We start from the raw sequence: 15,764 nt of genomic DNA on the forward strand, positions 1-15,764 counted from the left end.
CCAACATGGCGGCGACGGCGGATGCGCTCCGGGACGTAATGAGGCGTCTACATATTTATGTTTGTTCAATATCGACCAGTCAGGACCAGATAATCCAGTCAGACCCATCGGCCATGGAGACTTACGTATTGTTTTGAGGCTCAAACCGCTTAAACGAGTCCTCCATCAGTGGTTCTAGCGCCGCCATAGTAACCACTACATGACCTGAACTGCCGCACAGAGCCACTTCCGGGTCACCTAAACCCGACCAAATAAATATTAAAATCAAATTCTGTCCTGTTGCCCGATTTTTGATTTCGTGTTTCCGATTTTAACCTAAAAGTGAAATATGAAAAACCAGGCATTTTTTCGATTTTGGTGTTATATTAAAAAACAAAATAACCAGTCTGTTTTTCATTATTTGAATTTTGATAGTCAATTAAAAATGGAAAGAATGAATGATACATTGATTTGCCATGACCTACAGTTCATAATATCATCAAAACATTTCAAGAATCTGTTGTGGCAGCAAAATAACTTCCAGGCACTGTTAGATGAAATCACTCAAACAGGTTTATTTATATATTGGGCACAAAATATAGAGAGCATTAAAGACAATTAAGAATTAACATCAGAGTCCCAGGTCTGAACAGGGAAGCTCCGAATCCAAGCTCTGGCCCCCCAAGTCAACACAGGAGCTTTTATTAAAGATATTGAAATACTGGACCAGAAGGAGGAGTTCTGGAAAAGAAAGGCAGTCTGGTTCCCATGAGGAGACCATTCAACATCACTCCTATAAACAAGTTCATTCTGTAAGAACTCATGGGACTTGGAATAGAAGTCATAACATAATCAGAAGTCATAACATAATCAGGACTTATAAACAACAGGTGTTACCTTATAGTAAATATCAAGATATATATCAGATATATCAAATTCCACTACACCATGGCTGAAATGCTTCATAGATGCACAGCAGCTTGTTTTTTAACATAGATTATTTATTTAAAAAGTCTCTAAGTTCTACAAAGGTCCCAGGTGCCTCTGTGTTTACAATAATTTTGTTATTGAACACGTGTAAATTTGGAAATGTCTCAGCTTAAGAATTATGCTGCCAGCTGATCCATGCCCCTGGTTCACTTTAATCTTTTACAAAAATAGTATGTACGTAATGTGCAGAAGGATGGTGGCAGCCATCCTTCGCTGTACACTTCTTGCTTCTGTGGGTGTGTGCTGCTCTGACAACCATAGCTTCACACTCATGGCAATGAGCAAATGCCAAAGGACAACGTGCCAAATTCATTTTTTTGCTCCACTACCTTATTTAGGAGCATCTCTTTCTCATTTTCCGGCATCTAGACATCATTTTTGATCACACAAAGAGGAGAATCACACACATAGGATATTTTTTGCATCTGTTTGCATATGGAGCTGTGTCAGGGCGAAGTATCCCATGTATACTTAGTTTTACGCAAATTGGGATGTATGAAGGTTTTACAGAAACATGCATGGTTTGATAAGTCTGAATATTTTTGTGCGCATGCACTTTTCAAATTTGTCCATATGTCATCTTTCAGTATGAAAGCTGCATACCCTTTCATACATGAGGCCCCAGATGAGTAGGTGTTTTTACTGAAAAATCTGAATCTTACATAACCACAAGTAAACCAGCAGTCTGAGAGCAAATGGCTCTGTTCGAAAAATATGGAACAAAAAAATCTTTAATATAAGATGGAGCTTGGTTGAGGGCTTTGTATGTTGGAAGTAAAAAGGAGGTTCTGTTAAAGAACAGTTTCCAGAAGGAACCAGGAATGGCTCACCAAATCAAGTAAAGACAAAACATGAGCATGTTTTTTCCCCAACTATTGATTCTCTGATTTCACATCACTTTTTTTCATCAGTTCTGACTGGTACACAGGCACTGCTGATGATCTAGTCAGGGACATCTCTCACATCCTGCTTTCATATCACTTTTCTTTTCACCATTTGTCTCATTACCAGGAATCCCAACAGGGGCTGAATTTGCTCCCATATTGAAGAGATGATTCTCTGATAAATGCAAACTTGATTTCTTTCATGTGAACTTAGACTGGTTTTAAACAAAGGTGGAGATCATTTTCCTGACAGATTCAATTTATATTTTGTGTTCTTTTCACAAGGGTCACTTCTGCTGTAGAAATAAATTTTGAGTCAAAACCTTATATCCTTATGCCAGATGTAGGAAACTTCTACTTCTACAACCCTCAGAAAACCTTTATTCAATTTCAAACAGTAAAATAAAATATTTAATAACTCTGAGAGAAAAATATTGGTAACCAATTATATTTTTGTGAATCAGAATCAGTGAACGCAACATGGAGGATCAAGCAGCACGAGACAAGACAGGGTGACTGACATTTGTCAATCATGGCAACTGCAACAAAAGAAAAGTGGATACTAAATGAGCTAACCCCAAAAATGTCTTATCAGCTAACCTTGTGATTCTTATTCTTAGTATCTTACCGTCATACCTTAGACAGTGCTTGACTTTGTACTTCTTTCTGTATTGTGAAGCTCCCAAAAGGGCCTCCTCCTTCAGTGCAAAGGTGTAGAATTTTTTACAGCTATACCTAAAGTTGTTTTTTCAAGTGTGAAATACACTTGATGCTCAACAGAGCACCAGTTCTGTTGGTCAATCCAAGCTGCCGTCATGAAAGAGAACCCTCTCTACAGCAGCATTAGTGATGGAGATGCTGAACAGCAGTCATATTTGGTGTCTTGATTCAGTGACTGTTCTATAGTTTAAATTAACTATAAGCAGAAAAAGTCTGATAAAATCTTTATGGAAAATGTTCTTGTTGAGTACAACACAAGTGCAATATATGCGCTTACCAAAATCAACAAAAGATGCTTGAGAAATTCATGTAACTAGTTTTATCACTAAATGAAGTACAAAAATGTTCTATTAAAGCAGAGAAGTCCTCCTATCCAACAGAGTGACTTTTGGCTTTGAACCTCATCATTTGGTCTCTGTGTTTAACAGAAATTCACAAACACTTTTAAATGTACAAATGTGTTTTTCTTCCACCAGTTACTGCCACATCCTTTTTTTGAGAGTATTGCACAATTCATGGTAATGTTTTGGTAACGATATCTAAACTATATTTTTGTTGAATCTTAATTGGCAAAGTTAAAAGCTCCATGGAAAATAATGTGACAGAGGCGAACACGAGGATAATAATTCCTCATTTTCCTAATATGAAAGTGACCATGTTTAAGCCAATAATAAGATCAATATCTCAAATATATGGCCCGATAAGTTCAAGGTTTCATTTTGTTTCTGTGTAGCCTTTGTAATATACTGTATATATTATCATGAGTTGTATCTGAAAATCCAATGATAACTTTCTAAGAGTTTCACTAAAATATGTCCAGTGGTTCATAAGATATTTTTCTAACAGATAGACAGTGCTGGCATGTGACAGTTAAAGCCAAAGTTGTTGCTCAATGTGTAGTACACAAAGTATGTGACAGGAATGACTAAGCTACTCCCTCATGAAATTTCTACTTAATCTGTGTACCATTTACCTTAAACCTGTTTTTGAGATCACAAAGAAAAAAAAACCATCTACCTTCCTTCATCATAAGACCATGGTGGTTTGCTGTTGGACAAAAAAAAATCTAATTTCAACCAATCAGGCTTTGATCTGTCCTTCAGTATTCAGATCAAAGGCTCTCCTCTCCTGCATTCAGTGAAAGACAGAAAAAAGAGAAAAGTTGAGTAGAAGAAATCTTGTCTTTGCTCCTTTCTCTTGTCTTCTTTAGACATATTTTATTTTTATGCCGTTTAGAACCAAAAGTGAGTTGTTTTAGCATTTAAGACAACTAATATTTACCCAGATAAAAGCTGCAGCAGCAACAACTCTGCAGCAGAAAGTTCTTCTTAGGATTAAGAAAGTTAAAGTACCGGTGTGATGTTCTCGTCAAGAGTGTGACAACTCTGACTAAACACCGAGGTAAACCACAGCAAAAGATGAGAAGGAGGCGTGTAGTAAGGTTGACCATTTACTGTTGACTTCCTTGTTTTCATGCTGCGGTGAAAACTGCAGACAGAATTAACACAAAACAAGATAAACTTAGTTCTATGTCTAAACACCTTACAGTACAGCAATTTGATCTAATTATGCACTCTGCAGTTAACTAAAATCCACCATAAATAGCTACATGAAAATATCAGCCACAATAATTAAACATTAATATTTTAGCAAAATAATTTCCAATAGTCCTTAAATAGCACATATCTTATCATAAAACTTAAGTTACAGCATTGCTTCAACGAAGTTTCTTTGTGGATGGCAAAATATTAAATGGTGAAGACAGAATAACTAGTGATGGGACATCTGAAGCCAGGCTCCGAGGCGTGTACCGAGTAAAAAGGGGGCGTGTCCGATGAAGCCCCGCTTCGGAGCTTGTGTCATATTTAGCAAAATCACTTGATCAACAACAAACGAGGCCTCGCATTACATCTGCCACGTCATTGCTTCATTTTTCAATCGTTTTTCAAAATAAAAGTGCTATGAACCCTGTTGCTTTGTGGGTTGTAGTAGGTGGTTTGGTAGCAGTGTTCATCACCAGTGGTTGAAATAGAGCTGTCAAAAAAGAGAAAAATCTCTCATATTTGGGATATACATATTTGTAATATTAAAAACCAGAACTAGAACTCCCAGGAAGAGATGAGTTTAAACAAATTTGGTTTTTCAGGAAGTAAGTTTCAAGCTCAAAGTATTCAGTCTGCCCCAACAATCACTCAATTCCCAATACACTAAAGTCCAACATATCTTCATTGTCAAATAAGTCAATGACATAAAAGAAAACCCAACACAACCACTGATGGTCAAGGATTAGATTGGCTACAAATCATTTTAATAATTAAAACATGACAATTAAATATGATTTAATTGATTTTCCTGTTACTAAACATGAGTTTGATGAAAACTTTGTGACAATATTGTTTTTACAAATTTTTGAAAGTATGATCCAACTGACTAACAAAGCTGTTACAGTTTCACCAGCAGATGTCACTAGTGAGTGATGAATGAAGCATCGAGTAATGAACCTGTTTGCAAAGCAAAGTGTTGGAAAGCTTCATTGCTTCACGAGGCTTCATTTGCCCATCACTAAGAATAACATTCCACCATGCTTGCTGCAGCTCCAGGCAAAAAATAGGAAATTACCCAACAGGAAGTTTGTCTCTGACACCGCTATGGTTCTTCAAAATAAAAGCCTTCAAATCTACTGCAGCTAAAAGTAAGTTAAAATGCCATCACCTTACAATATCCATAGAATATTAAAGAAAATGCTGTAAAGGCAGCACACTCCCCGTCTGACCTCTGTGAGGTCACTGTGCCTTTGGATCATCAACCTTAGTTCATAGATCATTTGTTAGGCAGAAGCAAAACAAATTCTGTGATAGGTCTAATATACAACTCCTATTAGTAAGTTTATTTTGGGTACTGTCCATTTTGAATGTTGTTGTAAAGATGGCAGGTACTCTCGTCTCCAACGAGTCCAAAATTGATTTGCCAATGCTTGTACTTGTCTCCACTGCCTTGTAAGCAAATCTTTATCAGGAAAATTTCCAGGAGGTGGTGGGACTCCAGTCTTTTGTGTAAGAAGCATTGCAGGTGACAGGATGAAAGGATTTTCTGGATCTGCAGAAACAGGCATCAAGGGACGGGCATTGATAATGACAGTAACTTCTGACATTAGAGTACACAGGACTTTGTGAGTCAAGAAGATGTTTAGCTGGAGGAGCATAGCATCCAAATCCTCCTTGCCATGTCAATCATCCACTCCCATGAACCCCCCATGTGAGAAGCACGAGGTGGGTTGAATTCCCAGACACATTCCTGATCGGTGAGGTATTTTTGCATTCTTGTGTCCATCTGCAGCTCCCTGCAAGTCCCAATAAAGTTTGTGCCACAATCAGATCTGAGCTGTTTGTCCGGTCCTCTCAATTCAAAAAAACATTTTAAAGCATTAATGCAGCTAAATGTGTCCAGAGATTCTATTAGTTCAATGTGGACAGCTCTTGAAGTCATGCAGCTGAAAAGAATTGCACATCGTTTTGACTCTGAGTGCCCTCCTCGAGTGTGCCTTGCCGTCACAGACCAGGGGCCTGAAAACATCCAGGAGAACATACTTTTGAGTCGCTCCGGTGGCAAATCCGCCATCTGTTATTCTTCCATCTTCCCACGTAGTTTACAACAATTTATACACTTATGGATAAGTGATTCTACAATAGACTTGCCTCCTAATATCCACAAGCTACCTGCTCTTATGGCTCCTTCAGTCAAATGACGACCTTGGTGTTGAACCTGCTCATGGTTGATCATGGTAATGTCTTGCTAGAAGGAACGATACACAATCGTCTTTAGTCAGAGAGAGAGAGTCAGGGAGTCTTTTTTGTCATCTCAGATACATATTGAAATTAAAGAACGTTGCAGGAGGTCAATTGCATCAGCCTCAGATGGTATGGACATTAAACTGTCATCCACATAGAAATGCCTTTCTACAAAGTTGATGGAATCAGCACCAAACCTCTGTGCTCCCTCTTTAATGGCTCTCCGTAGCCATATATAACCACAGCAGGAGATGGCTTTACCAAAACCATGGACCTTCATTCTGTATTCCACTACGTCCTTGTTGACGTCATTGTCTTTGTGCCATAAGAAACGCAAAAAGTTGCAGTGGTCTTCCCGCACTTGGAAACAATAAAACATTTGTTGGATGTCCACTAATATTGCAATCCTATCCTTCCTAAAATGTAACAGTACGCCAAGAAGAGAATTGTTAAAATCAGGCCCTGAGAGAAGTACATCATTAAGAGAGATTCCCAAGTACTGGGCACTGGAGTCAAAAATCACCCTGATGTTGTTGGGTTTTTGTGCATGATAAACATCAAACGTGGGGAGACACCAACACTCTTTTCCCTCTTTCAGCGATGGAGCAAAAGTAGGATTTCTGCATCTGGATCCAGTTCTGGGATTCGATCTGGTAGGTGACAGAGATGAGGCTGATGTTGTACCGCACTTGGTGTTGGAATTTCAAATCGGGTATTTGGGATCTCTGGACATTCAATGAGTGGCAAGAGTGAGATCTGAACCTTTCCATCCATAGATTCAATCTGAAATCCCTCTGCCCTCTTGCCAGATGTTTCAGTCATGCTTGAGCATGTTCAAAGGTGATATGTGAAAGGTTTGCTCTCTACTTTAAATTGTTCAAAGAACTCTGGTCTAGCTAAGGATTGATTACGCTGGTCATCCAAGATGACATAAGTTTTAATTGCCATGTGCCTGGAATGACTGGGGTAAACTTTTGCAAGGCAGATTTTTTTAACATGATCGGCCCAATGAACTTGGACCACAAACCTCTGTACAACTGTTTGAAACAATATCCTCACTGACTTGACCATCACGCTCCCCGCCATTGTCCTGCTGGGGTGAAGGAACTTTGGATGACTTGGGTAACGCTCAGGATGCATGACTTTATAATGATTTATACTTCCGCACTCAGAGCACTTTAAGAAGGCTCTGCAATCTCAAGCAAAATGTGAGACAAAGGAGCAACACTTAAAACACATTCCTTTCTCCTTCAGAAAGGCCATTCTGTCACTGAATGATTTATTCCTGAAAACACTGCACTTTCTGAGGGGATGTAGTTTTTTGTGAAACGGGCAGTTCTTGCTGAGATCATCATTGGTGGAGACGTCAGTTTTTGTCACCAAAACTGGTTTGTTGGAATTAAAATTCTTACTAACTCCTCTCTCTGATTTTGCAAATGTGACTGTGTTACCTTGACTCGTGAAACTTGGGTCATTTCTTGTCTTTGCTTCATTGCGCACAAAGTCAGAAAAATAGTCAAAGGGAAGGAAGTGACCTTGGGTTTGTTCTTTATACCAAGAGCCTGCAGAGAGCCATTTCTCTTGTAGTGCAAAGGGAAGCTTTTCAATAATTGGGCTGATTCCACGTGAAGTATCCCAGGTATGCAAGTCCTGTAAGATATCCATCCTCTTTGGCTCCTTGGATCTCCATCAGTAAATCCCTAAGGTCTTGTAACCTGACATTATCCTTAGCTGAGATTTTAGGGAAGCTTTCCAGTCTTTGAAACAGAGACCTTTCAATGATCCCTGGAGAAGCATAACCCTCACATACTCTCTCCCATGCTTTGCTCAAAGCTGCTTGAGGATCTCCAACATGAACTGAACGTAGCCGCTGAACCTGCTCACTTGACTCTTTCCCAAGCCATTTAGTCATGAGGTCCAATTCCTGAATTGCTGTGAGTCGAACCTCCCTGACAGCACTGCTAAACGAAGAGTTTATTCATTCAAGAATGTCCAAAACTTGGAAAAAAACTTTTATCTCGTGATTAAACTCCTTGCCTGATATTTATTTATCAATTACTCTTATTAACAGCCACATCATTCAAACGGGTTATTGTTACAACACTCACCACTGTACCAATTAAGTCTTATAATTATTCCTCAGGTTTTGATCAGACTGCACATATTGAATTTCCCTTTGGATATAACCAGAATAAATAATAATTTATACTGTAAAGTATGTTAATAAATGTTTATCTTATAGTTTAAACTGGTTGAATCTAAATTTGACTGATGTCAATTAACTGTGACAATCATCTCGAATTAGGGTAACTCCAAAAATAATCAGTTGTTGATGTACATCTTATGATAACTTTCTAGAAGTTTTAATAAAATTTGCCCAGTGGTTTTGAGATATTTTACTAACTGTACAAATAAACACACAGTTTGGTGGTGGACGATAATGAAAATTAACAGTAGAAGTGATACATTTAACATAACATAATGTGCAGATAACTTTTCTTGTTAGACTTCAAAGGAATGTAAAGTAGAGGCTGGTAACATACTGTATGTGGAAGGTTAAATACAGAAAATGTCAATAATTGCTTTAAACATGTAACTTCCACCCAAATATCATTGGTTTGAACCCATAATCTATGTAACCACCATGGCAGAAGTCTAAATCTGATGAAGGGATCGTATTGGTTTGACTTCCTTACTAATGAAACAGGAAGTGTCTTTCAGTCAGACACTGCTGTCTGTTTAAAGGTGCATGAACTACTGAAACTAAATGCTGCATTTATCTGTATTGGCAACAACAAAGGCAGTACTTTATTACAGGTTAGTGAAACCCTTAATAGTCCAGTTCTAGATGTTTGCTGTCATGCTTCTGACAAGAGGAGATTCCTCCGCTAAAGACTATCATTTAGTGCTTAAGTCGTTGTTGACTTAAGCACTAAATGATAATCTTTAGCTTTCCTCAAACACTCCTCAGTACACACCTTACACTAAGTCAGTGAGAGGAACACTTTGAGCTCATCATCATAAATACAGTATTTGAATTATACTACTAATACAAGTAGCAAAACACATTGATCAGATCCTGCTTGTAGTTTGTTAGCCTGTTAGCCACTTCAATAATACAACTTCCAGCCACACAGTGTGATTGTTTTCTCAAATTTACCAAAAACAAAAAATACATTTTTTGAGTACTTTTAAGGCAAGTTTCAGAGAAGTCATCCCCAATACATGCTTAAAGAGCCAACATACTGTATATCATAAGATTTTTGTTTAAAACTTTGGCATGCAAAGCAGTGGGTAGATGTATTCTTTCAATGAATGCTAGTTTCAATGATGAATATGAATTTTAAAGGAAAGGACAAGCTTTACTGAGCTAAGTAGTGAGTGTGTTGTTCTCAGGTAATACTATCAGTTGTTATGTAAAACAATAAAGTATGCCTAACTCCCATTTTGTAGCATTTCTTTTTCCTGAGTAGCTTTTATATGACAACAGCATAATAAAACTCCTGAATTTCTGTGATGATTTTTGGTTTTGGTATGCCACCCCATGATTATCAGTGGTCCCCATTTGCTCCCCCCTCACCCCCCTGTGAAACCTTTCTTGTGGTGCCTCTGCTTGTTACTCATTGACCTTTCAGTGCTGACATGAAGAAAAAACACTTTTTTAAGCATAAATCAAATGATAAAAAATTGTCAGTTTCCGGTAAAAGACAATGTGACACAGTTGGGACACACCAGATTATAATCATCCATTTGTTGATGATATCTCAGCTGCTCACTTTCAAAAAGCTGATTATTGACTGATTTAAATACTTGCCTAATATAACTCTGTCATTGCTACTTAACCTTTATCTTTCTGTTTTGTTTTCTCCAGTGATAGAGGAAAAAGGGGTGAAGATGAAGCTGACAGTGATTGATACGCCTGGTTTTGGAGACCAGATCAACAATGAGAACTGGTGAGTAGTAGGAGGGTTGAAACTAATAAACAAGGGCTAATGGAAAACTAGAATATTATTCTAAATATAATAAAATTCTCTCATTTACACCTCACAGCTATGCTGTGTTTCATTTGTACTTAAAAGACAAAACCTCTGAGTTCCACATCAAAAAAGTTGACAAAAGTGGCCCCTGACGTTGATCAGAGATTCCTGACCATCCCTGACCTTTAGACAGTTTAGATAGGGAAACAAACGGAAATGCAACACCAGAAGTGAGACAAGGGTTTAGCCTCCTGAGACTCAAACCTTTGTTTGGTGTGCATTTTTTTCAATGCAGTGTCCTTGTATGAGGATGCAGGGTCTCAGGAGGTTATTTTTCAAATGGCAACATTAGGCTGAAATATTCAATAACATCAATAAAACTGTCTGTGTCGTCATCTAAATTACATCAGATATTTATGAATCAGACATTTATATCTCCTTTGCATGTAATTCCAACAGTTTAATTTGAAACATTAACATTTGTATGATTTTGGAAAATTGCTATCCTAATGTTGCAACATTGACAGTTCCTAAACACTTACTCAGCTCAGATTTGACTTGCTTTGATAGAATTAGGTTGCAGTGTATTGTCTACTTTTTTCAAGTGACAGGCGGTGATGTTTTTCAGGTTTAAAAGTTAGTGAACCTGTAAATAAGAATTTCCCTAATTTTGTAATGTTACTGAATCCAACCATTGATTTATTGTTCTCAAACAGAATGACATTTGTTAGTAAAGCTGTGCGAATGGATTAATTAAACTGAGGTAATGAGTTTTGAATCCATGTGCACAGTTTGATAAAGTGAGGGAACAAAATATTACAACCTACCAAGATATGGGACTCTATTGAAATTGAAATAAATGAAATTAATAATATCTTAAAACAGTGGAGTCCAATCCTGGTACTGGAGGGCCACTATCCTACATGTTTTAGGTGTTTCTCTGCTGTGACCCACCTGATTTGAATGACTGAGTGATTAACAGGTTTCTGTGGAACTTGAAGACCTGCTGAAGAGCAGGGAAACAACTAAACCATGCAGGATAGTGGACCAGAATTGGACACTGCTGTCTGCATCTCTTTCCATAGCAAGGCCACCCGTACATTCGCAACCCATTCATCCTCTATATGTTCTTAATCCATGAAATCTGGTAGCGCTATAGCTAGCTGGGTCAGGTAATGATCAAGCTAATTCATTCAATAATTACTCAACTCAGATGAAATAAAACATTTTATGATAGACATTGGCAAAGAGCCGAGCAGGAGCTGGCACTTTCAGCTGCTTTGCTTCAGCCCGGTGTGTGAACAAAAGTTTCAGGAAGTTAAATACAGTACTTTCTATTGCTGCCTATTTAAGAACTGTATTAATTTAAAATGATTCTGATTATCATCTTTTGACAATAGATTGGTAACCAGTAGACCAATTTTAAAAATTCTAATTGTGTTGGATTTGTCTTTAAAAGATCTATCTAATGGTATCACAATATGTTGTATTTGATAAAAAAAATCAGGTGGCCTTCCTACTTTCCTGTCCTCTCAAACCCCACCTGGTCAAAGCAGACAGCTGCTCGTCCTGAGCTTGGTTCTCCTGGATGTTTTGTCCTATTAAAAGGGAGTTCTTCCAAGCACATTGCTCAGAATGGGAGACTGAGGCAAAGTGAAGATTCAACACAATCTGCTGGTTTACTTAGATGGATAACTTTTACTAATTGGCTTTTTATATTTGTTAATATTTTACAGTGCCCTATGATGACTTTTGTTGTGACTTGGCGCTATAAAAAAAAAAGAATTGTATTGTCTTCAAATAATCCAATTGTTGCCCCAGAGTGTTTCAGTAACCTGTGTGTGCTACTCTCTTCTGCAGTTGGGAGCCAATAGTGAAGTATGTCAATGAGCAGTATGAGAAATACCTGAGAGAGGAGCTGAACATCAACCGTAAGAGAAGAATACCTGACAGCAGAGTACACTGTTGCGTCTACTTCCTCCCTGCCACTGGACACAGGTGAATGCTTACTCATGACTAGCTATGCACTCAACACACAGCTATTTACCACTGATGTCTTTTCTTGGTCAGGGTGTGTTTTTTCCTTTTGTCTGACAATGGTCCAGATGTTTTAGCAGGTGGTAGGTCTGGACTGCAAGCGAGCCAGCTGAGACAACAGATTGTTTTAATGCATGAACAATTGGGCAGTATATGTTGCTTCTAAGCTTGTGTCTGTTGCTCAGTGAAAGTGCTGCTATCATATCTGTTTAAGTTATCAAAACTAACCTTTGAACTATGCACTGAAAAAATGGTCAGCTATTGCTTTTTCCCTGTAACTCTAAAAGGCAGTGCTCAATATCTTCCACTTTTTGATTCTTCAAACCACTAAAATAGATACACTGGAATGGCCAGCCACCACACAATCTATGCTAATGAGTCAAGAATTTGTGCTACAATTTTGCTAGGAGCAACAAGGGAATCATTAGTTTCTTCCAGCTCTTCTGAGAGAACTCCAAGGTATTCCCAGGCCATCCGAGAGACATAGTCTCTCCTGCATCTTTCATCATCCCAGTTGGACATGCCCAGAACACCTCCCTAGGGAGGCGTCCAGAGGGCATCCTTACCAGATGCCTGAACCACCTCAACTAGTTGCTTTCAATGTGAAGGACCAGTGTCTCTACTTCGAGTCCTTCCCGGATAACCAAATGTCTCACCCTAACTCTAAGGGAGAGTACAGCAATTCTGCAGAGAAAACTCATTTTGACTGCCTGTACCCAAGATCTCATTCATTTGCTCACTACCCACAGTTCATGATCAAAGGTGAGGGTAGAAACATACACTGACTGGTAAACAGAAAGCTTGAGTTTTTCTGTGTTATTTCTTGTTCATTTTGTGTTTAGTTAGGTTATTGTGTCATTTGGCTTCCTGTGTTTTCCTGTGTCAGTATTCACCTGTCCTCTGCTCAGTAATTCTCTGGTCTGCCTACCACGCCCACCTCACCTGGTCCTCGTCATCTCTCAGCTGCAACTCATTTTCCACTCACCCTCAGTCTCTTTTCATTCACTCCTCGCTGGTTCATTCTTTCTGTCCTTTTATTCTTCCTGGTTGTTCATGTCTCAGTGTTGTCCCCATGCCACACTCATGTTCCATTTAAGTTTTAGTTATTTTGTTTTTTGCTGCCACAACAGCCTTTTGTTTTCTTTATTTTATTAATAAATTATTTTCATTTAAGTTTCAAGATGATTCTGCGTATTGGCTTTGCCTCACTCAATCGTCACACTATGCCTTGCAGCTCAGCTCTCTCTTCTTTACAACGGACCGGTACAGAGTCTGCACACTGAGCCCAGTCACTTCTCTCACTCATGAACAATACCCCAAGTAACTTAAACTCCTTCACTTGAGGTAACACCTCATCCCCGACCCAGAGAGAGCAGTCCACCCATATCTAACTGAGGGCCAACAAGACATTTTGTACATAAAAAATATGAACAGATAGTGATTCTGCTGGATAAAGTATAGAATTTAAATAAAATATACACAAAATATAAATAACTGAAGAAACTAACTTGGGCAATGTCTGCATAACAACGTATGCTTTCATGGTGTTTGATGAATATTTTTAATTTGAAATTATGTAGTGTGTGGACAGTGTCTGTAAAAGCCCTTGTCCTAGACCGGAACTCAATACTTTAAAACAATAAGATAATTCTAAAATAATAGTATTCAAATAAAAAAAATCATAAGTATCAATAAATGCAATTTAAAAAAACATTTTATGTATTTTCCAATTCAATTGAAATTGTGTCCTAAGTTTTTGTCAACTCCATCAGACAAAAAAAATCAGACATTATTGGGGGGCACCAAAACTCCGAGGACCCCTTGACCACTTCCCTTTTCTTTCTTTTGCCAGGAGGGCTAGCTAGCTCTGTTAAAATTGTGTTATCACTGTGTTACATCACCTTCCTTTTAACAACACTCAATAAGCGTTTGGGAATTGAGGACACTCAGTGAACAAGTTGCAGGCATCAAATTCAAAATGAGTGAATATTTGCAGTTTATCTATTTGAACATTACATATATTGCCTTTTGTAGTGTATTCTTTTTGTGTAGTGTATTCAGTTGAATATAGATTGAAAAGGATTTGCAAATCATAGTATTGTGTTTTTATTCATGTTTTACACACTGTCCCAACTTCATTGGAATTGGGGTTGTAGCATCTGATCGCACATAATGTCATTTATAAAGGTTGACTAAAACAGCCATAATGCTATCCCATCTCAACATGAGATGATCTTAGTCTAAAACTCTGGCTTAAAAGGTGCTAAGGAATATGCACTCCTTGAAGGAATTCCTTGAAGGAATGCTTGATCTTTCATTTATAAAGTATCAAATCGCAACAACAGTCCTCTCTTGATGTTACACAATAAAAGGAAACAGTTGTAGTTAGTTCAAATCAAATTACATACAGTCCTGTTTTAATTCAGTCCAATTTCCAATTTCTACAGCACATTTGTGCCTGTTGTTAGTGCAGTGCCTCTTAAGTTTTTAGCTTGGTCTGAGATTTTTCTGAAATTGAATTAAGATCATGTAACATAAATGTATGGTGCTGAAATCCCAGATTTAATGCAAGATCTTTAAAACTGTTAAAATATTTGTTCCTACAGTCTGTCACAGAGCAGTGAATCCTTCTCAGTTTTACTCCTGAAAGTCTCAGCCTCGTGTGAACAAACACTTCCAGTCTGTTGTTGTCCCTTTCTCAATGTTCATTCATTGCTTTTAAATTTTAAGTGATCACAAATTTTTAACAAAGCACTGTGTGGGGTTTTGGGTTTTCTGTTTGAGTCTTTGTTCAGTTAGCTTTTGTCTTAGTTTTTATTCTTGTGGTTTGTGTCTTGTTTCCTGTCACTATTCACTCTTCCCCATTTATTCACTTGTCTGTCAGCCACACCCATCTACACCTGTCCCTGCTCTGTAATCATGCCACCTGTTCCCACTCACCTCGTTATCCTCAGTGTTAAATACCCGGTCACTCCTTCCATACCTCGCTGGTCCATTGTTTGATATTTGTTGTTGCCTGTTGCATGTTTCCGTCCTGTTCCTGCTCCCATTCCTATTATGTTCATCTTCATCTTAGTTTTGATTTAGTTTGTTTCTTTTTGTTTGCTGCCCCGTCAGCTTTTGTTTTGTTTATCCTTAGTTTAATAAATTACTTTTTCTTTAATTATGAGTCTGCGATCTGGGTTCGTCTCCGTCATCTCCACCCAACATGACACACTGCAGCTTTATTGTTTTAACATTTAGCACTATATTTGTTTTAATTTACAGACACATATAAATTAGCTGGTCATCATACAGCTCATTCAAACAAAGCTTACTTTCTTCTGAAAAGTGATTCAGTAAAACATAACTGTCTAATGTATATTTGCTTGTCTTCAGTATGTTATAGT

The 15,764-nt window shown here is 38.0% G+C and overlaps 1 protein-coding gene across 3 annotated transcripts in view; it reads left to right on the forward strand.

Annotated features, from left to right (window-relative positions):
* The window catches only part of sept12 (septin 12), a 122,212-nt gene that overhangs the window by 88,498 nt on the left and 17,950 nt on the right, over positions 1–15,764 (forward strand). For all 3 annotated transcript variants that reach the window (XM_017434639.3, XM_017434640.3, XM_017434641.3), the window contains 2 exons: positions 10,233–10,314; positions 12,199–12,336. In XM_017434639.3, coding sequence (XP_017290128.1) covers positions 10,233–10,314; positions 12,199–12,336 — 220 coding nt within the window. The remainder of the gene's footprint in view (positions 1–10,232; positions 10,315–12,198; positions 12,337–15,764) is intronic.

The sequence above is a fragment of the Kryptolebias marmoratus genome, linkage group LG12, assembly GCF_001649575.2.
Source record: "Kryptolebias marmoratus isolate JLee-2015 linkage group LG12, ASM164957v2, whole genome shotgun sequence".
Taxonomy (NCBI): Eukaryota; Metazoa; Chordata; class Actinopteri; order Cyprinodontiformes; family Rivulidae; genus Kryptolebias; species Kryptolebias marmoratus.